Source organism: Porites lutea, chromosome 5 (assembly GCF_958299795.1).
Source record: "Porites lutea chromosome 5, jaPorLute2.1, whole genome shotgun sequence".
Lineage (NCBI taxonomy): Eukaryota > Metazoa > Cnidaria > Anthozoa > Scleractinia > Poritidae > Porites > Porites lutea.
In genome coordinates, this window is record NC_133205.1 from 36563013 (window position 1) to 36586913 (window position 23901).

Here is a 23901-nt window from a genome sequence, read left to right on the forward strand (position 1 = left end):
AATGGGATCAGAGGCACCTTGTTGTGGTGGCTGACTATCTGGTAATTGTCTACTAATTATTCACTTCATATTTCAATTTTTAACAACCCCCAAATCCAATATTTTCCCTTTTTCTCCAAATTTCAAACATCTCCCCCCCCCCCCCCCCTCCTAAATTTTACACATCAAAAACATCGAAAAAAATCATTCAAAAATTCATAAACAGTTATTGAACTAAGGACTGTAACTTGATTGAATGAAATCTTGGCTAGATATCGAAGAGAAAGGGTGGAAATCAACGAAATATGCTTTTAACCAGACTGCCTCCTTAAAAATTGAATTTGCGCCGCCTCAAACTTTATCGCGCTTATTCCATCTCGTTTAATTCGTCAAATCTAGGCAATTTTTCTGGAGTTGAATTCTCAAGGACTACTTCAAAGTTCAGGAAAAGAAAAAGAAAATTGTTGTCTTTTGTTCCCGTCCTCGAGAAAACGTGAAAATAGGCAGTTTCACGTCGCAGTCGTGCAACGACTGCAGTTAAATGTACAAAAAAGCGTGATGCACGTGCAAAGTTGTTGTTTTCCTTGTCTAAACCTATTGCTTTTGTGCAGTTCTCGTTAGGGTCGTCGTCGCCGACGCCGTTGCGTAAACTCCCTAATGTCTTTCGACGTCGGCGATACTTCCACCTCATCATTATTACTACCAAGGATAATATTTTCTGACAAAAAATAAATAAACTTTTTAATACGACTGGTGCAATGCTTGATGAGTTAGCAAACTCGATACTCCAGAGATACTTCCAGGGTTCAAAATATTGTCTTATTGAAGGAGGTTAATTAATTTATTTCTATTTCTGATTATTTACTATTTTACTTTTTTTATCAGGATTTGTCTCTCCAAGTAGTATTTTGTTGCTGTGTAGTGTTCTTGGCAGCCTGTTGTGTCGTGCAACATTGCCTGTATAGACTATCTAGTTACTCAAGCTCTACAAACGAACAAATGGGTGAGAAAGCTTTTGGTCTTAAAATCATCACCCTAGTGTATCCCAACGTATACCTGTTGAACGATACAGCTCCCATTATACCTGGATCAATACTAAAACTGTATCATTATAACAGAAAAGCAATGCTTAGATTAGAAGACAAACCAAGAAGCAGGTTAAAATCATTATTTTCAATAATTCGTTATCAATGGGACCCGTGGTCTAAGGCAAATTCACACGGCATCAGATGAATTTTATAAATTAATATTGACAGATTCAAGCGCACTCTATTGAACTGTCTCTTTCACCTGTTTCTCACAGGAAATTTAAATTCGGAACCGGCTTGATGAAGAGAGACATCAAGAAACCACAAATGCCAACAACCCAGAAGGGATTTATGTCCTAGGTTTCAAAGTATAGGAGCCATAATTCAAGTAAAAAGAAGAAGGCCACAGCGTGCGAAAAAAACGGATTTCTTCGAGTACCAAGGAAGCTGAAATTGCTGGGCTGGTAGTTGCCATAGGGTCACCCCAGACTTTGCGCACCTGTTGACAAGTGTGGAACTTGTTTTTAGAGGGACATTCAATCAGAATCGACTTTACTTGGTGGTCATAAATTGGAGTGGACATGCGCAAATATTATAACCAAATAATAACAAATAATATCCAATTTTGTAACGGAGCGAAGCTGCTCCGCGCCGATCTCCATATTAGAGACCTTTTATTTTGGCAGGAAAACGTGATAGTAGGCGTCATTCTACTACGAGTTTTAGCGAGAATGTCGTGTTAGCGGACACAAGTTATAAAGTGTTATAGGTTTTATTATTCTGCGGCTGGGAGATAGCTTAACCTCTTTCAATAAAGATAACAGTGCTAATTTTTTTTGGTGAAAAAGATGTACAGTGAAGCTACCCGGGGTGTCTTTTATTTGAGAATACGCCAAAAAACTTCAAGTTAAATCTCGTACTTGTAGTCGTTCTTGTCTTAGATTCTGCAGGTCTCTATTTTGGTGCATTGTGAACTGGTATTCGAACAGTAGCGGAAATGAATAAGTACGAAAGAGGACTGGAACCCACTGACACGGAAGTAAATCTTTAGGAGTGGGGATTCAGATATCACGCACTAAACCTTCTCGGCCAACAGCTCCGGTAAGATATTCGATGTACACATGTGTGTGAACGACTTGTTCCAGTCTCGGGCCGTGCAGACACATAAAGCTATCTGATAAACTCTTGGTTAAAAGAAAGGAAGAGTTCAGTGAGTATTGGCTTTAAAGGGCAAACAGACTATTCAAAGTGCAATACTACAGGTGCCTTCAATTACTGAAAATAATAAAAAGGAATACGGATACGTTAAAATAGTAGTGTTGTCTTTTTCTGGTTAACCTTTGAATTTTTTTGCCCGGTGGAATACGTGCTGCATTGTCGGGATACATCACGTATCACCTTTAACCAACTCGCCACAGGCTTACCTTCAATATGGACCAACAACTAATCAAAACAACACAAGACAATGGTTGAGGTCACACTAGAGAAAGTTTACTATAGTAAACTCAAGTTTACCATAGTAAACGGCGCCGTAAGTGTGACCGGCATTTTTCAGTTTACTATGGTAAACTCTACCCTGGTTAATTTCCATGACTACCGCGGAAAGAACAAAGATGACCCATCACCGATAACCATCTGGTTACCAAAAAAAATAGGTGGGTATATCTCTAGTCTATCTAAACTTTATTTGTTTTGTTGACAGTTTGTCATGATTTTTGAGGAAAGTAGTTTCAAAAAGAGTCACATAACAGAATAGCTTTAGAACATCGGTGATTGCTTTTTCCACAGTGTTTCAAGGTTTCTGTTTCTGTACATTTCTTCAAACCATTCTTGATCTTGGGGTCGAGGGTAAACCCACGCTTGCCTTTGCAATGCCGCTCTTTCTCTAAGAGTACGTCTTCGATGGGTAATCAATGAACCTGTCACTAAAGCATCTTCACTAACTTCGTATTCGAAACCAGGGTAGGTAATAAGGGAGCGCTTTCTTCTTGCTTGTCTGAGCAGCAGAATTAAAAGCAAAATGCTCACAAAAGAAAACAATACTCTCTCACATTGAACCATCTTTGTACACTTGTGAGGGTCACGCTCATGAAGTTACAGTTCAGTAATTTCAATTTAGTCAGCTCTCATAGCATGTCAGCATTTGTTTTACTTTTCACTCTCACGTTACCGATTACGCGAGAAAAAACGCCTGGAAAGTTTCAAATGCCTTTTTAAGTGGACCTGTCAGGTTTACTACGGTAAAGAAGACGTTACGAGACTTACCATAGTAAAGCCCTTTTTACCATAATAAAGTCTCTAGCGTGACCTCAACCAATGTCAATTCGTTGAAGCCTTACGTCATCTGTCTGACGATAAAGGTCCCGTTAAAACACGAGGTCAATATCAAAGTTGTCTTCATAAATGGAAATACTAATGCATGTGATACCTATTTAGTGTACGTCTCCTTGTTGTTCACGGTATCGCAAAGATCAGTGAGTGTCTTGTTAAAAAGCTCAAGTTACACATAGCTCGAGCCTCCTACTAGTTTGTGACAGCAAGCGAAACTTAGTCCTGGAATTTAGCGAAAATGTCTCCCAGTGGGCACTCTCACGATCACAGTGGGCACTCGCATGGGGAAATGAACGAACATTCCAACATGGCATCACATGAAACCACTAGCCAGATGAACCACGACATGGAGGGGGGGCATGCGGTAAGAGAGCTATCGAGTTTACTTGCTTCCGACTAGAAATACAGTACTGTTTTGATGAAGAAAAGAGTAACGTTGCTAACATAGTCCACACACGGTACCCCAGCAGGGGCAAAGATAAAAACCGCACTGATCTGAAAGCACTGAAACTGCGCACTGAAAGCGTATTTACCATCGTAGCAACAGCGGAGAAGGCATTTTGGCCTGCATTCTGTACTCAATAAGTATGACCTAAACCATCAGAAGATAAACTAAAAGTTTACTCATTTATGCAATCTACACACTGAGTTTGTTATTGATTCGTGTGAGAAAAGTTTCGAATTTTCAAGGATTCCCTTTTTTTTCGAAATTTCGAAAAGCAGAGCATACAATGCACTTAGATCGCTACTTCCACTAAACAGCCAACATTGGACTCTCATTTCATTTTTTTTTTTAATCACTTATTAAATCATTCGGGTACGCAAATTTGCTAGAATATTTATTGCCATTGGGAATGGCTAAGTACTTTTTTTATTATTTGTGAGATCATTTAAATTATCCATGGTAAAAAAGAAAGTTTTAAAAACAATTGAACAAGCAGTCACGCCATTGTAAACAAAATGGGATGTTTAAGGCTCTCTTTGAGGGAGTACTTTTTGATAATAACCACATTCTTTCACGTGCTATCTGTGTTATCTATAGGTTTATTACTCTTGTGATTTATATGTTCTCTTTGCACGCAACAGTATTAACCATCAATTAACTTAGTCGACAAATTCAACCCTAATTGCCTTATCTTCGACCAACGTACAGCTGTGATCTAAATAATACAGTCGAAAGACACCCCCACAGAAAAATGAGGTTTTTTTGGCAGGGAACTCAAGGACTTAAAAGCCAGTATACTGTTCTGTTTTTGTGACATGAACTGGAAATGAACCTGGAATAAATCTATGACGCAATTTGAAAACAAAGGCGATTACTGAGCCATTGATTATAATTAAGGATAAATATAGATGATATTTAATGTGCATTCCTCCGTGCGGATCTTATAGCACGAAAAGAACTGAAATGTTGTAATCTAAAAAAACTTGACTGTCTTTTAAAACAACTTGGAAACAAAATGAAAAACTCTACAGAAAAATAACAGAAAGTATAGGGAAGTTTTGATTCAGAATAAGAAAAATTTTGACAAAAGTATTTTTCTTAAAAAATACATAGCTCTGTAACAACAGTTGATATACATTACCGTTTGTTTGTTTGTTGGATAGGGCTATAGGATAACCCCTACTTGTAATATCATTTCCGGGCAATGATTCTGCGAGTTTTTGTTATGACACTGAGCCAAAACGTCCAACATTGACCTATAAAAATTGTCGTCATATCACCATTAGTCAGGTCAGAGCGAATCGTAAAAAGGTTTTGCTCTACTTTCACTAAGTTTCTTGTTGGTCGATTTTTTCATTTTCCCCGTCAGTACTTTTCAGTGATATTTCACCTATCTACAAACGGTATAGTCAAAGACGGCTTGGTACATTTCTGTGTTGTGTTGATATTGACCTACCGCATGTAAGTAAAAGGATCTCGGTTATCAAGTATATCAGTATTTGTCGGTCTTCACGGTCATACATAATATCGATGACGTATCCGAAACACACGGCCGACCACACGAAAGGGAGAGAAATAAAGGGAGAAAAACAAATCTTTTATTTAAACACGTGGGTTTTAGAGCCAATACAGCTTATTAGGCCGAGTAAAAAATGCTAATAGGATAATAAAAATTAAAAAATGCACTAAAAACGATAAAAAATACACTAGCGTCAATACATAAATTAAAAATATGAATGTGATCCATGAAAGGCGAAAGATGTACAATAAAAGATATGAATAGGATCAATAAAAGACGAAATCACTCTCAATTTGGAGACCCATTGGGGGTGACTCTTCATTAACGTTCAAGCTTGAGATGTACAAAACGCTGAAAAATGAGGTCTAGATATAGGAAACGTAACGATAAACAGTATCGAGCGAGCCTTATCTTCGAATTTTAATTTCCACTATTAGGCAAAAAAAAACTGTCATGGCATCGAAAAAAAAGGGTAATAAAAATTTGTATGAACAGAAGTATTGACTAAAGTGGTGGATGAGATTAGTATAGAAAGCTCAGATTAAGCTTTGTTAAGCCAAATTGTAGAGAATCATGATGTAAAATGAAACTAACGAAAGAATCCATAAGTTTGGGTCTTGCCTATTAAAATGTAGGGATAGAATTGTCTACTGTTGAGCTTTCGCTTCGAGTTCACGATGACGCCCCGGAATGGTACTCTAAAACAATCAAAAGGAAAGTAAATACAATCCTGTGTAAAAATTTTAATTCGAGATTAGCCCTGATAACTTTTCGCATCTTCTCAGGAAAAGGGCCGATAACAGTAATGTTATAATGGTAATCGGACTGGGTGGAGTCCGAGTGAGCAATGTGGGAGACCACGATTTACAAACAGAATTAGAAATCACTATGGCACTATATTAAGACTCCAACTAATGTCGATATAAATGTACAAAAATAGCAAGGAGTCTTTGTCGAGACTTAAGAGCAAACGACATAACTTATACGATGACTGGTGCTGTCCAAATACATTGCGCGTACTAATAGCCAATCCTGTTGAAGAAGTCTGTCGTAACTTCAATGAACATGTTGTGGAAAAGTTGGAAATTGGGCCAATACGGTTAGCCTACGTGTTAGCCGCACCCTCCCGCCTCTCTTCGTTTTTCCTTTGTCGGGCGGGGGGGAGGGTGCGGCTACACGTAAGCTACCAATACGTCAAAAGAAAGAAGCATGCAACTCTAAGCAAAATATTTTAAAGCTAAGGTTTTAATTTTGAATGGTGAAATTTTTAAGATATGACCGATATTCTGTTAGTTTACCAAAAAGAGCTTTAAATTTTTGAAAACAGAAGCTGGTGTTATTGTCGGCACCACTCTTCAGAAGTATTCAACGTGTGTAGTGTGTGTGGTATTTGTAGAAAATTCCCGGCGATGCTTGGGCCCCCAGTCTACATACAAAACAGACAGCGACGATAGCGACAGGCAAAACTAGGGAATGAATCCGGAGTTCCTTTTTCAAAAAAAGGTCCTACACTAAAACAACTAGTTACACTTGTGTAGCGGAAGAATTAGAATACCCAATAAAAAGAAGAAAATTCCCACAAGAGAGTTGTTTTGTAGCAACTACGCGATGTGAGGAGCTTGGTAATTTTCTGGGGCCTCTTCACTTGGTCTTGATTCATTACTTAAGGAACGTCAGGGGCACCCAGCGACGGTTCCCTCCTAAATGCATTGAAAAGACGTTTTAGGCCATTTTGAGTACTTTTAGATCTCTAGAAATGCATTCTAAGCGGCGCTATAAAATTTGTATCCGTTCAGTCATCCTAGGGGAACTTGAGGCTTTTCGAACTTACAAGGGCTTTAGTATTATTTTCCCGAAACTTTTTACGAAAGTGAGAATAATTCTTATTCCTCTCTCCATGAAATTTTTTAATCAGACAATTTTAGATTTTATTTTCTACGAAAATTAGCCTAACATAAGGACTAAAATATGAAAAATTGAACTTCAGAAAATCGTAGGGAATTTTTTAGGTAAGCTTCGAAAATTGTACCTGAATGGAACGCTCATCAAGAAATTTTCAGCCGTATTCAAGCAATAGAAAATTCTAAGCAATATTTGCTTCTCCGAACAGATATTTTACAGAAAACATTCGTTGGGCTTCCCCTGGAATGTGCTCTACAACCTCATCCCTAGGGCTTTAGGTAGGGGAAAACTTGATCCCTGGGGACGAGGATGGGTATTCTATAGTGAAAAGACCCAACTTCAACTCTTTTATACATCAATATAATGGGTATACGTGTTTTGAAAAACTTCTCATCTATGTTAATTGTTAGAGCGTTTTAGAAATTTTTAAGCAGTATCATGAGTTTCATATGTTTTAGGTTTTGTAAATATTTTTATTGCCTTTGTTACTGTTTTACGTAAATTCATTTCGCAAAATGACAAATTTAACGCCAGTTGTATCACTTGGCTTTCATCACTGAAAAGGCTCTATGAATTCAAATGACGTTCAGTAAAATGTACTGCACTGGTTTTGGTTGTTTCTTCAGCCCAATACAAAGTAGATATAAGCGGTATATTAGTTTAGTTCACAGTGAATGGACAAAATACCTCGATAACAAAGTTAATTTGCGTCGATCAATTTCAGATGATGTTTCATCTCAGAAGTGACCTCAATCTTCTGTTTGAACCATGGGATATCTCATCAACAAAAGGTAGAGAAAATATTATGCCTTTATATAATCTTAATTTATAAATTTGATGCCTTTCATGGTCTCTGTAAATCTAGCTTGCGTAGAAGCGTTTCTGCTCGAGTTTGTCGACTTTTCGCATTGAGGAGTTTCAACAACCACTACGGCAAAAACGTCCGAATTCACCATTATTTAACAAACTGAACAACATGAGAGATAGATTCACTTTTTGAGAAAAATATTCGTTATTTTCGTCGTCGTCGTCGTTACTTAAGCACCCTAACAAATGGATCCGAAACGCTTGCTACATAGGCTGTACAAGATGATAATTCATATGTCACTCAATTGTCATATAAAGTGACCAATACTGGCCCAAAATCAGTACTGGATTTCTAAATGGTGTCTTTACTTATTACTTAAGCCTCGCTGAGTCAGACCGAACGTGTTTAAATTCGGATTGATTCTGCTCAAAACAACGTGGGTAATCATGTAAACAAGTTCTTATGACTATTTTGTAAATTAGTTGATTCGGTACGGCAGAAGGCATTAGGGGGTGTTTACATGAGAAAACTCGCACCGGCGCGAGTTTCATACTGGGATGACTTTTTGATTTCATATCGCATTTACATTATGACTGGGTCATTTCATATCTCGCTATACGCTCTTCTCACGTATGGTAATATGCCCGTCTAACCTCGTTTTTGAGTAAAACGTCCTTTGAAATGCTAATCAGACGACGTTTTCGTATTTGAATTTCAAAAGAATTTTTACCCGTAAACGAGGTTAGACGGGCATATTACCATAAGTGAGAAGAGCGTATTTGAAGGTACACTTCATGTTGATAAAATACACGCGTGATTCAAAATTGCAAACATTACGCATGCGCTTCCCGTTCCAGTCTACCGACCGATTTCACACCGAAACGTGTTTCGCGTTTACACGATACCGTTGCGAGATTTCGTACCGGAGTGAAATTCTCGCCCCGGTACAACAACCGGGGTGAACTCACGCCGGGGTAACTCGTCCTCGCATGACATTTTGTGGCGGTATCATGTAAACAAATGTAGAACCATAGGAGGGAACCTGAGTGAACTCTCTCCGGCGCCAAAGTCGCCCCGGTGTCATGTAAACACCTCCTTAGAAAACAGGCATAATTTGGGTGAAAACATTCCTCTTGGCCAGTCAACGCACATGATAGTCTGCAACACAGCATTTTAGTATCGTCACGCAACGCTCCTCCCCACAAACGGTGTTGCGTGACGACACTAAAAACGGCTGTAGACTACGTACGTGACAAATGGTTTCCATTTTTTCTAAAGAGAATTATATCACTTGACCAAGGTCACTTTAAATTGGCCTTATTGCGGGCGACAAGAGGAGCCCGCAATCCTAATCTCCAGGTTGTTATTACGCATGCGTAGCATGTATGTAGCCAGCATTCGTCTCAGCATTCGTTTGGACTTCCACTAAGAATGAATGGAATGCAGATGTTAACGCAATTTGATCACGTGCATTTTGACCTTCTATCACTTGTAATCTGATCACGCGTGAAACTTACGCAAAGCACAGCGTTGGAGCAAAAGATTTTTGACCTTCGATCGTTGTCGCCCGCCCTCCGTAACCTTTGGTTATTACTAATATATGGTTAATTTCATATTTTTCACCGTTACAGTGTTGGTTGGCTCGTGTATTGCAGTGCTCTTCATTTCTATTTTGTATGAAGGCCTGAAGATCTTAAGAGCCAAACTTACCGACAGGCACAAAACTATGGCCAAACGAACTGACGGTGTACAGTTTTCAGGATCTCGTCAGAGCCTTTGGTAAGCCAGTTAATATCCACCCCCCGCCCTTCAGCGAAGTTGAATTCTTATCAAACCTTCATCTAGAGAAGTAATGATACCATTTCTTTTTTATGGTGTTGTGTCACAGTGATATGGGCATCCCCATTCCCAAAACCCCTAATGATATGGGCATCCCATGTAACCCTAACCCTAACCCTAACCCAAATCGCTAAGGTAATATGAGAAGGGGATGTCCATATCACTACCAGGGTTTTGGGAATGGGGATGCCCAAAACGTTCGGATACCCAAATCAATGTAACAGCGGCTTTTGCAATCCTCGACTTTTGGAAAGGCTTGGGGAAAACTTTGCATTCGCCATTTACACATTTCCCATAATAAACCTTCTTTGCCCCCTAAAACTTTGCATAACCTTTGTTTTTTATTTCTACTGGGTATAACAGTCGTCCCAATAGAAATATAAGACAATGGTTGTGCAACATTTTTGAGGGCAAACAATGTGTATTATGGGAGATGGAGATGTGAGAATGGACAGAGTTTCAAAGCAGGAGATCCTCTTTTGTTCAAAGATAAGCTGGAGTAAATCTAAAACTCTTTTTTAATATAGAAAAAAATTTTTTTTTTTTAAACTGTATTATGGAAGTTGTAACACTCAAAACGGTCATACATTTCCTTTTAAAAAAACCTTTAATGCGGCCAATAGCCTGCGAACAGCAGACGCATTTCCGGTCGTCGCTTCTCTCCCTCCGGAGGGAGAGAATCGACGACCGGAAATGCGTCTGCTGTTCGCAGGCTATGCGGCCAACGGCCACACTTTAAAATGCCAAACAGTAGAATCTCTTATAATTTCACGCCGTTAATACGGCCACTCCTAGTAATCTGAGCTTACTGTTTTTAGACTACAGTACACTTAAAAAGCACTTGTGGCGATTTATAGCCAAATTTTAAAAGAAATTAATGTACTGAAGGAAAATTTTATGTAGTTTTTTCAATTACTGTTCGCGATATCTACATTCCGGTTAGTTATTAACTAGAAATACGTGTATCGCAGAACCTCGCGAAGCTCGGAGGGGGGCCCATAAGGGGTGGGAGGACAGGAGAGAAATGAAGTAAATCATGTAACTGGGGAGGGTGGATCTAATATTGGAAGCTGAGATGTACTTAATCTCCTGTGGATCAGCGAGGATTTCCAGCCACTTGTTGAATCCACCGTTGTTGAGTTTGCTCTTCTGTTTTATTTACCTGAGATATTGGGTGGTGACTCACCGACCGTAAACATTGTTATAATTCGGTTGCCTGGAAACCCATAGTGCACTTTGACGTCACTACTGGATGACGTCAAGGCGGACACCAACCAAACTCGATAGATTTATAGCCAAGAGGAAATCATGCTGGCCTTGCGATGCTTGAGTGATACACGCGCGCTTCGCGCGCGACGAGATTATAAACCTCGCGGCTCGGCGCTTCGCGAGGAATGAGAACAGTACGTTGAATTCGATGTACGGTGTATTTGTTATTACGGCCCTTAAGACATGAAATTTGAGCCAGCCCCGGTGATACGGCCAATTTTTCTTTTTTTGGCCCATTAGTGACCGTATTAATATTAACGGGGTTCCACTGTATTTAATAATCTAGATAAGCAAGACAGAGAAACCTTTGTAAGTGAAACTCTGTGACGTCAGGAGTCGCAGTGATAAGAAACGAGGACTGGGTACAAACAGGAGGCAGCGTGGCCGAGTGGTCAGCGAGTCGGACTCGCAATCCGGCGGTCCTGGGTTCGAGTCCCGCTCAGGCCACTTGCTGGATTTGTGCTCGGTCGTCCCGAGTTCAAATTCTCGGCCACGCTTGTAAATAGTCAACCGGTTGCCTTCTGCCAGTTGGGGTTTTTAATCATGTTATGTTGTATTTAAATTATTTGTTTCGAAATATTTGAGTGGAGTGCCTGTAAACTAGCTGGATACTGAGCTAAGTGCACTTTCCACTATAAACAAACCTTTTACAACCAGCTTGCCGATCACCGACTTGACCATGTTCATTTTTTGTAGGATCACCATGTGCAGCTCGCATCACTTCCTACAAACAGTCTTGCACATTGTGCATGTGGCGCTGGGATACCTACTAATGCTGGTGGTGATGACGTATCAGGTTTATCTTGGGATCTCCGTTATAATCGGAGCGGGCCTGGGCTACTTTTTCTTCGCTGGCTTCATCAGTGATACAGATCATCATAAAGACGAATCTTGTCCTAACCCCACCACAGAGAGCCCTGGAATGACTTTAAAATTGACGAATTTCAACGACCTCGAAAAGAAGCAACATCCACTGGAGAAAACAACTTCGTCTGATCTTGCTTTTTGCAATAAGGGTTTTGGCACGGAAAACGTAACACAGACAAATAATTTTTAACAATTATTTAGAACAAGAAATTAAAGGGAATGTCAAAAAGTGCGAATCGTATCAAGCCGAAATGCGCATGACTTTTCTTTACAATATTTTCTTTTAAATGTTTAATAGAACGCTAACAGGCGGCTTTTAGTTAAAAACAGCGTCGTAACATAATTTTAAGAACGGCCTTGAAGAAATCCAGGGGTCCTTACCTTTTGCACGAACCAACAACTAAATTTGATCTTGAGGTGTAAGAACTCGCTACAAAGCATATCCAAATCAGCTGAATCGTTAGTAGACTAGAGAGATTATAAAGACTGCATCGCCTCACTGAAACTAACCGCTCATATTTTTAGAAGCTTCCCAAACGGAATAACGCGAACCATTTGACTTTCCAATCGGAATTTCAGGTTTCCCCGTGTCAATGGTAAGTATCCCAGGTTGTCAATTGTCTGGATCCTTGAGGTTTCTTACGGATAAGCGTTCAGACATTTTTCCTTGCTCTTTGGTGAGGGCGCGTTCGTGATGTTTGCCGTTTTCCTGCTAAAACGCAACCGTTTCTCAGGATCTTACGCGTAGATCACGCTTACCGTGACAGATGGAGAATGAACAAGAACCAGGCTAGCCTGCGTAGCAAGCTTTTCAAGCAAGCGTTTCCAATCGAATTGCAGTAAGAGCGGGAGCCTCTTTTTTGCTCTTGTCTCAACTTTCTTGACGAACTCGCGCGAAACGCTTGCTACGCAGGCTAGAACCAGGCCAGTTTCTAAGTCAGCGGCAGATTAACACAAACGGTTTACCATAAGCACAAAAATGTAAAGGCAAGCTATAAGCATACGGTGACGAACCAAGGGTGTCTCTTCATGGAACGGATAGACAGATATCTCAGTATTGAAATCCGTTTTTGGATTTCGCTTTCGATTGGAAATCCGAAATCCGGATTTTAAAATCTAAATCCAGATTTCTCAAGCGAACGCACCGTGAGTGTAAACCCCAAACTGAATGACTCCTTATTCACTGAAATCAAATATTTTTAAAACATCAAAGTTTAGAAATAAGTTAAAAGAAAATGCAATGTAAAAAGTGATAAGTTAAGCTTTTAATTATTTTCATATAGGATGGATAAAATGTATTCTAAATTATTTCCTTGAATTTGACAATCCTCGTTAATTCCCACGAAGTGGTTTCTCTGGGAAGATAAAGTGAACTTGTATTGACGAGCGTATGCAATAAAACTGACTTTAGAGTATGATTGTTTTGACCTCATTGTTTCAGAGCCTCCCCGCAGACGTCCTTTGGGGTCCGTTCACCACGCATTCACGCATTCAGTTCACGCATTCATTTCTCCGATCCCCCCACGGTAACGGTCCGTGAGGGAGAAATATTTGCGTGACCAAGGAACCCCAAAGGACGTCTGCGGGGAGGCTAATTGTTTCAGTGATGTAGGAGCTGCTTGCAAGGTGTTTCCTCATTAGTCGCAGAAAGCAATAACACATCTTTAGACCATTTTTGATACATTAAAATTCATACTTGGCTCCGAGGCTTGGGGAAAAAAAAAAGAAAATCTTGAGACTCAGCAATGAACAATACATTTCTTCTTCATTTCGCAGCCAACTATGATGTTTAATATATCAGAATTGGTCTATTGTTTATCAATATTTCCATTTTTTCACGGTTAGGGTATCGAACCAATTGGCTTTTAAATTTTATTTTTTTAAAACAGGATTGATTGCCATTCAGTTGTTACGATTCAAGCCTCGAACGTCCTTATATGACATGAGAAATGGAGAGGGCACGCATTCACGACTTTACTTCTTATTTCGGGGTTAACGTTATGACCGAGGGCCCGTTTCTCGAGAGTCCCGTTAACTTTTCAGGCCCGATATCAAATATGCAGATAAAATTCTTACGAATAAGAGTCGTTCGTATTTCCAGAAAGATAAAAGACCAACTCCCATTGGAAGCGAAGGCGATTTGTAGTGGGCAATAAAGTCTTCTGAGAATCAACAGGAATCTCAAGACTACTTGATGCACTGCTGCTTAGCTGAGTAAAAGTCTCAAATCATATCTCTTAAAAAACTAAATCGACCCATCCAAGGCGTAATTTCTTCTTAATCGTTGGGCTGTATACGCAATTTCACGGCACATTGACTCTTACAAACACGACCATGACACATTTTAAAACGGTGACTCAACATCTCCCATCTCGACATAAACTGACTTGACCTGTGTGTAGTGATCAATGGTGTCTTCACCTAGTTCTCGGCCAACGCCCGACATCTTATAACCACCAAAAGGCACTTCGACCGGTGTCATGTTATAATTGTTGATCCAGCAAGACCCCGCTTGAAGCTTGGAGATAACGCGATGGGCACGAGCAAGATCTCTGCAAAATCAGGATACATTAAGTCTATAATTTTATAGAGTACTGAAATACAAAACAATAACGAAAACTTCATAATAACTTAGCTTTGCAAATGCTCAAAGGTCGTCGGGACATCTTCGGACATTTTCGACAACGTTCGGAAGTCTTCGGCAAATCGTCGGAAATCTGCGAACGTCGCGGGGACGTTTCGGAAATGCCGGTCATGACAAGACGAAAAACTCACGCACTTGACTCAGATAAGGTTGGGAGGTAAATATAGCACTTAAATTATCACTCCAGAGTTAATTCTCCATGCCATCATTTGTTTCTCACTGATATGACGCACAACAATACCTATATAAGTTCTACATAATGTACCTGGTAAAGACCCCAGCAGACAACCCAAACTCTGTATCATTGGCTCTTGCTATGGCTTCTTCTTCAGAGTCAAATGACAGTACAGTCATGACAGGACCAAATATTTCCTCCTTGACAACGGTCATGTCATCTGTACAGTCAGTCATGACACAGGGTGACATGTAGAACCCATTGGCCAGCCTGTGGTCATCAAGTCTAACACGTTCACCTCCACAAAGAACCTTGGCACCCTAAAAGGCAAACACACACCTTTTAAGATATAACTTGTGCCCCCTGATCGGTTTGTCTGGCAAAGTAAGCTTTCAATTTCCGTCTATTTTTAAGGGCTTGTTAAGTGGATGGTGTCTTGTAGAGCCCTATCAACCCAAGAGAAGGTGGTTCCTTGTCCTGGAGGGGGGATGGGAGGGGCACTCAAGGGCAGTTTGGGTAGAGGTGTGCCGATGAGGCCTTCAAACCCTGATCCTGTTTAAGAAAAAAATGGTTCATTTTGCCACCTTGTTAAAGGCAAGAGGTGTTATTTTATGACCCTGATACATTTCATGTTGCATACAGGATTAAGTAATATTTCAAACTTACATTACTAACTTAGTTTTAATTAGAAAAAAAATGCTGGTACCACATAATTATGTAGACCACTCATCATCAACCTACACATGCACATACACTGTTCAGCAGCACATAACGGTATCCATTTAGGCCAAAAAATGTGAGCCTCCCCCACTAGGGTAATTGTTGAGTGCACCTGTTTTAACCACCCCCCTAGTAATAATAATTTTGTCAAAGGTCACATACCTGCTCACGTCCTATTCTCACATACTCCAACACCTTATGAAGATGTTCCTCAGAGATCAGGGCACCCATCTGAGTATCTGGGTTCATGGGATCTCCAACTCGGATCTTTTTAGTGCGCTCAACCAACTTTGTGAGGAAATCATCTAAGATGCTCTTTTCCACAAATACTCGGGTTCCATTAGAACAGACCTGTCAGCATCAAGTAAATATAAATATAATTATGAATATCATTTTGACCTGTAACAAATATACTTCAATAAAAATTTACATAAAAAAGGAAATCTCACAAACATTACCACTATAATTTATGTGATTTGACTCTCATAGGGATAAGAAACATACCTCTCCCTGAGTAAGAAAGTTTGCCATCATAGCTCCTTTAACAGCATTTTCCAGGTCAGCATCAGAAAACACGAGCAGTGGAGACTTTCCTCCCAGCTCAAGTGTGACATGTTTTATACCTGTAGATGCATCTGCCATGACCTATGGAGAAAGCAGTGATACAATGAAAATAAATGTTGACTTTTTTGTCTGCCATAATCTACAGCTTTGGTTTGAGTTCAGAACCCAGCCATCTCACATGTTCACCCAGTTGCTTTAGGCTTTGTTTTAAGGACGGCCCTGTTAACACTTAACCCATGAACTGCCTGAACTACCCCTAACCACCCATGCCAATCCACATCCCTTGTACCACTTGTGACATCATCAGTTTTAATGGTCAAGGACAACTTTGTCATCTGACTTGACATACAGGAGGAAGAGATATTTCAAACAATATGCCAGAATGAGCATAATTCAGTCAAGGAGACTGGAGAAAAGTGGAAAAAATATAAAAATTGGACCCAAAAATTCCAATGAAAATCTTGTTCCACTACCCTCCTACACTTTCTTCCCTCTAATCCTACAATCCTAAAAAATTTCCTAATAAAATGGGGCATAGAAAAGTGAAAGAAAAGCGGGGGGGGGGGGAGTTCAAACCCAAAGACTATAGCAAAATCGTGTTTTCTGTGCATGCCCATGCAAAACACTTTGCATCTATAGGCACAGATGGTCGCAAAGCTAAATGCTTGACTCATCATAAGCAGTAGTTTGGGCAGTTTTGACACTAAATTAAGCCAGACAATGCCCAGAAAACAGCTCAAACATGTTACTCAGCAAAATTTCCCAGAGCTTAAGTGGGTTAACCGGAAAAGTAATCACCAGTGTAAAAATAAAATTAGGAGCTTCATTATATTTAATCCTCACCTTCTTTCCAGTAGGCACCGACCCAGTAAATGAAACCTTGTCTACATCCGGATGTGATGAAAGCAAATGGCCAGTACTAGCTCCGCCCTGAACAATGTTTAAGGCTCCATTGGGAAGTCCCGCTTCAGTGAATATCTCAGCAATCAAGATAGCTGTCAACGGGGTGAGTGGCGAGGGCTTGAACACAATAGTGTTCCCACAAGCTAGTGCTGGAGTTGATTTCCAGGTACAGATCTGAAATGGGTAGTTCCATGCTCCAATGCCTGCATGCATGTTAGCAAAGAACAAAAAAAATTGTTAGAGTGGTAATGAATAAAATGAAAAACAATATGGTCTTGAGATAAGTTTTAACTATAGTGCTTTGACTGCAGAGAAATGTGATAATTATAGGATGGTGTCTTGATTGAGGCAGTTGAGGTACACTGTAGATCATGGGCAGGATCCATTCAACCAAAATTTCCTGACATTTCGGTCCAAAACTGAATGGATCGGTTCGGTCCAACCGGAAAAGTTTCGAAAAAAACGGGTCCACCTTTTGAGGTGGACCACTTTTCCCAGTCAGACCGGTTGGAATTTTGGTTGAATGGATCGTGCCCCATTTCTAAGGAAAAATCCTCAGTAAAGAGAGTATGAATTGATACTATGGCCAGCTTTTCCTGTTAAACTATATTTACTGCAAATCCTTTATACGTATGGTAAATTCTTCCTCTCCTTTGTATAAATATCCTTCTGCATTATATTTAGATAAACATGTACACATAAAATAGTAAAATTATTCCCTTCGAGGGGACACGCAAATTGACTGGCCCGTCAAGATAATAGAAAAATAGCTCTAGCTAGCTACCTGCAGGCCAGCGCACTTTTGTAAAACTGAAACAAGGAAAAAAAAGATTATTGTTTGTTGTTGTTGTAGTTGCTTAAGTGTGAATAAAGATTCAACTCTGTACCATACCTGCTACAACACCTAATGGCTCTCTTCTAGTGTAAGCAAAGTTCCCATTAGGAAGCTGGATGTGCTTTCCACTGATGGTAGGTGCAAGACCAGCATAGTAATCGATAACATCTGCACAACCTTCAATATCCCATACTGCTTCATGGAATGGTTTCCCTGTAGTGTAAAAGATAAAAGTATTACCATTATCATTTATTAGAAAGACTCACAAAGCTTCACTCCTCCTTAAATTCTGCTGGGTATAAGTTTTAACCTCAAGGGTCACCAGGGTCTGCATACTTCTTTTCACTCATGATACACAACTACTAAATACATATCATGCACAGTGGCAGATTGAGTGTCTCCTGACCAAACTGAGGTCCTTTACTGGTATAGAGTGTTTTCACTATCACACAATGAAAAAAATGACTTTGAAACTGTTGCATGAAAGAAGCCAAGAAAATGAAATGCTACAGAAGACTCATAAATATACAACATATCTAAGTCTCAGGTCTGTGCAGCACATCGTTTCTTAGTTGTTTACCAAAATGTTTCACGCAAGTTTAGAGAGCTGTGTATGGGGATGCCATGCTGGAAGGCCCTGCCAGGGTAAATTCCAACAAGCGACATGACTCAAAAAGTAGCAACAGAGTGTAAAATGAAATTGTGACAAGAGATTACCTACCTTTAGCCAAATTGTGACAGGACGAAGTAATTTTTGTCAATTCACCTTGCGCTACAGAGAGCATCTATTGTCAGTGAGCTTCAATGGACCCTCCTATGAATTGTGTTAATTGTGAATGGCAATGTATAGGTGTTTGATATGAGAAATGTTAACTGAGAAATTGCAGAACTGTAATGGTTTCTTTATAATGCATCACTATCCCCCTTTTCTAAAATTCTGACCAAGAAAAGAATTTTCATTCAATTTTTGACAGCGACGTGAAGCATTTATAAACCCGACATAAGACATGGCAGGCCCTGGCGGGGCCTCTGCTGGTGTACCAACATCAGGGACACCAACATGGTGTCAACATGGTACCAACATGGTACACAACAAGGTCTGAATACTTTCTGAAAATATCCCGAATTCCTTCCGAATGTTCCTGATGTCAATAACAGAGTGCAAAAAACCATATCAACTTTCTACCATGTATTGTGCAATTTGATTGGTTGATTTCTGACCAATTACGATACTCCTTAAATATATATCAATTTGCTTGCTCTGCCTTACATTTTCCAATCAAGAACAGCTCAAATAGGAGCACTAAATCCACTTCTTGTTTTATTTTCCATTTTGACATCTGCCGAAAATCATAATAAGATAGCTTTCTTTAACCAGACATCTTTGCTGAGGCTACCACTCATTGTGGTGTCACACATTGTGAAAATCTGGAAATTCAAAATGCTGTATTTTTAAAATAGAAGACACTACAGGGCTGAAAAATTCTACAAAGATTCATTTTTCGGTTCCCTACAACCTGGTATACATAAGAATTCAGAGGACCTCACTATATTGACGATGTCACAGTGAAAACACTCTATAGGAGATACATTTTTATGCCTATTTTCACAAGCAAGCAACCTGTTGCTTCCAGTAAGGGAACATAATTATATATGAGTTTATGATCCTTTTAGCCCAAACCTTTGCCTAAGGGGAGAATGGAAAAATATGAGGTTAAATGATAGAGATTAAAGGTCATGGATATATAGCTGGTATATCTAGCAACTATACACTTTGACTGGTAAAATAGCATAAAGAGGCTGTTGACAAAATGTGTATTGGAAAAGGGTGGATCAAACCAAGTACTAACTTTAACCATTTGTCATTGTGTCACAGCAGTTGATCAGATCTGATCTAATCTGATCTGATCAACTAAGGGAGTGTTCACTAAAGCTGAAAACCCCCTCAAGATGCATAATTTGTTATATTACACTCAACCAATAATTGCTAAATAAAGGATTAAGGATGATTTAGAAAGGAGGAAGTAGAAATTTAACATGGATAGAGAAATTTGGGCTAAATTTTTCAGGGTATAGCACACCTGTGAACCCGCGGTGTACAAAAATCTGGAGATGTCTAGAAATCTTTGCATTGTACTAAGAATGTAATTTTCGACATACTTTCCAAAATATTACCCAAAGGTCTCCCAGATGTTTTCAGCCTAGATAACAGCAGGCGAAAACTGTGCCAACTTTCTACCATGTATTGTGCAATTTGATTGGTTGAATTCTGAGCAATTACGATACACGTTAACAATATGTTTTACGTTTTCCAATCGAGAACAGCTAAAATAAGAGCACTAAATCCACTTCTTCTTTTATTTTCTATTTTCCTTTTTGACATCTGGAAAAATAACAAAATTAATGAAAAAATTTTGAATAAGGGCATGGTACAGCTGTAGGTATTTCCCGGGAGATTTGATGAAAAACTTGGAGGCTCCCTGGAAAACCAGGAGAGTTGGCAGGTATGGTATAGAGACTGTGACATATCCACTCTAATCAGCTATGAATAGCTTTTGCAACAAAGTGCTTCCTTTGTTTAGAGGCACAATTTGAAAATGAAAATAAGAACGTTATTAACAAATATGTAAAAACATTCCTGAAACAAGAAAACCTGGGGTCCCTAGTTCTGTCAACGGAGTCCAGTTCATCTCAGTCCATTCCATTCCATTCTTTCCTTCGATAGTACACGCACCTTTTACTTACGATTATCTCGTAACGTCAGATAATTTCCGAGAAAGTACCTGATTTCCCAGAATTGCATTCACATAACAGCTGTCAAAAAGCAACCTACCATTGTCAGTGACCTCTACTGTCGCTAAATCCTTTACTCTTGACCTGATAATAGTAGCAGCTTCGCGCAGAACTTTCCCTCGTTCCATCCCCGACATCGCAGACCACGAATTGAAAGCATCCTTTGCTGACTGAACGGCGCGATCCACTTCAGGTTTTCCCGATCCATGCGTTTCACAGAGAATCCTTCCCGTGGCTGGCTCCATGATATAGATCTCGTGTTCACCTTCACTGCTGACAGGATTTTGCCTACGACCGTCGATAAAATTCAACTCCTGACAAGGTTTTTCGAGGTCAATTCCTGAGTACCTCCTCAGAGAGCTAACAAGAAAAGAATATCTATTTCCGGGGAGGCCTGCACACTTCTTGGCAATTCGTGATAGCATGTTGCTGAGTCCAGATGAGATTATTGTAATACTGAAGTCGAAGTTTGTATAAAAGCAAGCTACACTTTTCCTTTTTATAGATGGTTACCTAGTGCAAGGCCCTCCCGGTACCTACCGGGCAAAGCGTGCTTCAATTCATGTTACTTTGAGAATGCGTGCAAGCATTAACAACGAAAAGACCCAACAAAGCTAGCAGCAAAAGCACATTTTGAAAAGGTAATTTCTACCTTTTCCTGTTGTATTCAAGGTTTATACCGTACTTCTAAAATTAACTTTCATTCATACCATGCTGACTGTGTACAAACTACCACGTGGCACGTTTAGAAGCGTTGCGTGACGCCGCTGATAAGAAGGAGACAGGCGTGTTTTCCTCGCGCGCCCTGCATTTCTCAAAACTCCCGAATGATCTCGATCGCCTCGATCTTGTAAAAATTTCCAATTTTTCCACTTGCTGAAATTTATGAAAAATCTCATTTTGTGTAGTCTGCTACACAGCCGTTGTTAGTGTGGTCACGCAAGTTGACGACACTAAAAACGGCCGTGTAGCAGACTACATTTTGTGCTCCTAAAATACTTTTTTCGGGAATTTGAGAACAGGCACGCCCTAAGAGCGCTCAGGCGGGTTTGGGGGGCACGAGTGAACAAGAATTTGGCAGCTCTGGGAGATAGACTGCAGTTCAAAGAACAAAGAGCGTGACTAAACTTAAATGAGACCAAATGAGATTACTGTAATGCTGGAGTCGAAGTTTGTATAAAAGCAAGCTACATAACACTTTTCTTTTTATAGTCACCTAGTGCAAGGCCCTCCCGGTACCTACTGGGCAAAGCGTGCTTCAATTCATGTTACCCTGAGAATGATGCGCGTAAGCATTGTTAAAACAAAGAAAAGACCTAGCAAAGCTAACAGCAAAAGCACATTTTGAAGAGGTAATTTCTACGTTTTCCTGTTGCATTCAAGATTTATACATCTAAAATTAACTTTCATTCATACGATACTGACTGTGTACAAACTACCACGTGGCACGTGTAGAAGCGTTGCGTGACGCCGCTGACAAGAAGGAGACATACAGGCGTGTTTTCCTCGTTCGCCCAGGATTTCTTAAAACTTCCGAATAAGGTCCCGAATTGTTTGCCTGCAAAGTGCTTTTTCACACTATCCTTGGGAGGCTGTGGAAAGGAAACCAACATACGCCTCGATCTTGCAAAAATTTCCAATTTTTCCATTTGCGGAAATTTATTAAAAAACTTATTTTGTTAGAGTGGTCACGCAAGTTGCGGGACGACACTAAAAACGGCTGTATGTGTAGCAGACTACATTTTGTGCCCCTAAAATACTTTTTCGGGAATTTTGAGAACAGGCACGCCCTAAGAGCGCTCAGGCGGGTTTGGGGGGCACGAGTGAACAAGAATTTGGCAGCTCTGGGAGATAGACTGCAGTTCAAAGAACGTGACTAAACTTAACTTGTAAATTATGCATATTGTTTTTTTACTGTTTGAAATTTTTCTTGAAACGCTATTAATAATGTGAGGCTTCTAAGACAATAATGCTCATCGAGAACTTCACACCTTAAGAATACTGTTCCTTTCACACATTCAATGTTATTGGTATAAAAAGTGTTTGCCTCCTTTGGCGTAGGCTGAAAACCATATTATTAATAATCACAAATAATCTAAACTATAATCCTTCTACAGAAACAATCGTTTTTCCCCCGCCATACAAATCCTTAGATTTCGAACGATACTCAACAGTGCTGACGGTTATATTTTGAGCTTGGACCACCTGTGATGTAAATAACGCTGTAGCAAGTTATTGATCAAATCATGCATGTTTTGATATCAAAAGAATAGGTTGATTAATTCTTATGGGCACTAATATTGTTACTTATATGTCCACAGTAAAGTCTGTAAATTGTATAAGACAGAAAACGTAGTATTGCTCCTTTCTTCCTGTTACGTTAAAGGATAAGACAGCCTTTCTTTGATTCAATTTGGTTTTCAGAGTACGTCTACCTTTTACGGTCTTTTACTAATCTACCGGTACATCGGTTTTGTTGAGAGATATTTCGGCGTCCTCACGCGGATACAGAGCGCGCTTTTGAAAAGCGTCCTTATGTTCAGAAAAGAAGGTTTAAGTCGTCATCACATTGTTGTTTGGTTTGACGTTTTAACCTTTGGCTCAAGCGAGACCAATATGTGAGTGATTATTGTTGTTATATTTTAAACTTTCGTTTTCTTGTAATACGGATTCCCGGACAGATTTGAACTTGATTAATTTGTTGCAACACACCCCTGGAAGTTTCCTTCGTTTTGTCAGCCACAGTTCCAATCTCAAAACGGTCACCTTTTGGGAATGGCTAGCCTGCGAGAGCAGATACCTTTTTCGGCTCTTGATTCATCAGCCGAGAAAAAAAAGCCGAAATTAAAAGGCATCTGCTCTCGCAGGCTAGGGAATGGGTCCATGCACGGTTCGGCCAACCCCTTTTTTTAATTTTCTGTTCCATGTTGAACAAATAGAAAGATATGAAATTGACATCTGTTTCGATTAATTAGTTTGCAATGTTACAAATGTCTAAATTGCTTTTGCTTTAAAAGCACCTTTTTATTGAAATTTTTTAATATGACGGCGCCAAATAATTTTTGCACTTAAAAATAATGGTAAAATCTCAAAAAATTGCCAAAATTCCAGAAGTCCTTGTTTCTTTTCTTGAATCCATAAATCTAATCTCTCCATAACAAAAATTACTCAATATCTTCTTTTTACTGTTTTATGCTATCTTTTTCCAAAAAAAGATGAACAAAATTTGACTTCCGTTTTATCGTTTTTTGTTTTTTTGATAAAAGAAACACAAAAAACG

General features: G+C 39.5%; 3 protein-coding genes across 3 annotated transcripts in view; 2 read left to right on the plus strand and 1 right to left on the minus strand.

The window, feature by feature from the left end:
- Positions 1 to 2263, plus strand: part of LOC140936965 (molybdate-anion transporter-like) — a 15312-nt gene extending 13049 nt beyond the window's left edge. Inside the window, exons 15-16 of the mRNA XM_073386478.1 lie at positions 865 to 982; positions 1283 to 2263. Of these exons, the coding sequence (XP_073242579.1) occupies positions 865 to 982; positions 1283 to 1308 (144 nt within the window). The 3' untranslated portion in view covers positions 1309 to 2263. The remainder of the gene's footprint in view (positions 1 to 864; positions 983 to 1282) is intronic.
- A 1147-nt stretch (positions 2264 to 3410) lies between these two features.
- Positions 3411 to 12363, plus strand: LOC140937304 (protein SLC31A2-like). The gene is made up of 4 exons (XM_073386850.1): positions 3411 to 3702; positions 7929 to 7995; positions 9644 to 9791; positions 11817 to 12363. Exons 1-4 carry the CDS (start codon positions 3577 to 3579, stop codon positions 12175 to 12177), a joined length of 702 nt encoding a protein of 233 aa, XP_073242951.1. The 5' UTR covers positions 3411 to 3576; the 3' UTR covers positions 12178 to 12363.
- Positions 12364 to 14252: 1889 nt separating this feature from the next.
- On the minus strand, positions 14253 to 21135 carry LOC140937372 (4-trimethylaminobutyraldehyde dehydrogenase-like). The gene is made up of 7 exons (XM_073386925.1): positions 20662 to 21135; positions 17886 to 18041; positions 16934 to 17196; positions 16031 to 16171; positions 15689 to 15877; positions 14897 to 15126; positions 14253 to 14539 (listed from the first exon to the last, which is right to left on the minus strand). The coding sequence occupies exons 1-7, from the start codon at positions 21044 to 21046 to the stop codon at positions 14332 to 14334; spliced, it is 1572 nt and encodes a 523-aa protein (XP_073243026.1). The 5' UTR covers positions 21047 to 21135; the 3' UTR covers positions 14253 to 14331.
- Between the last annotated feature and the right edge of the window lie 2766 nt (positions 21136 to 23901).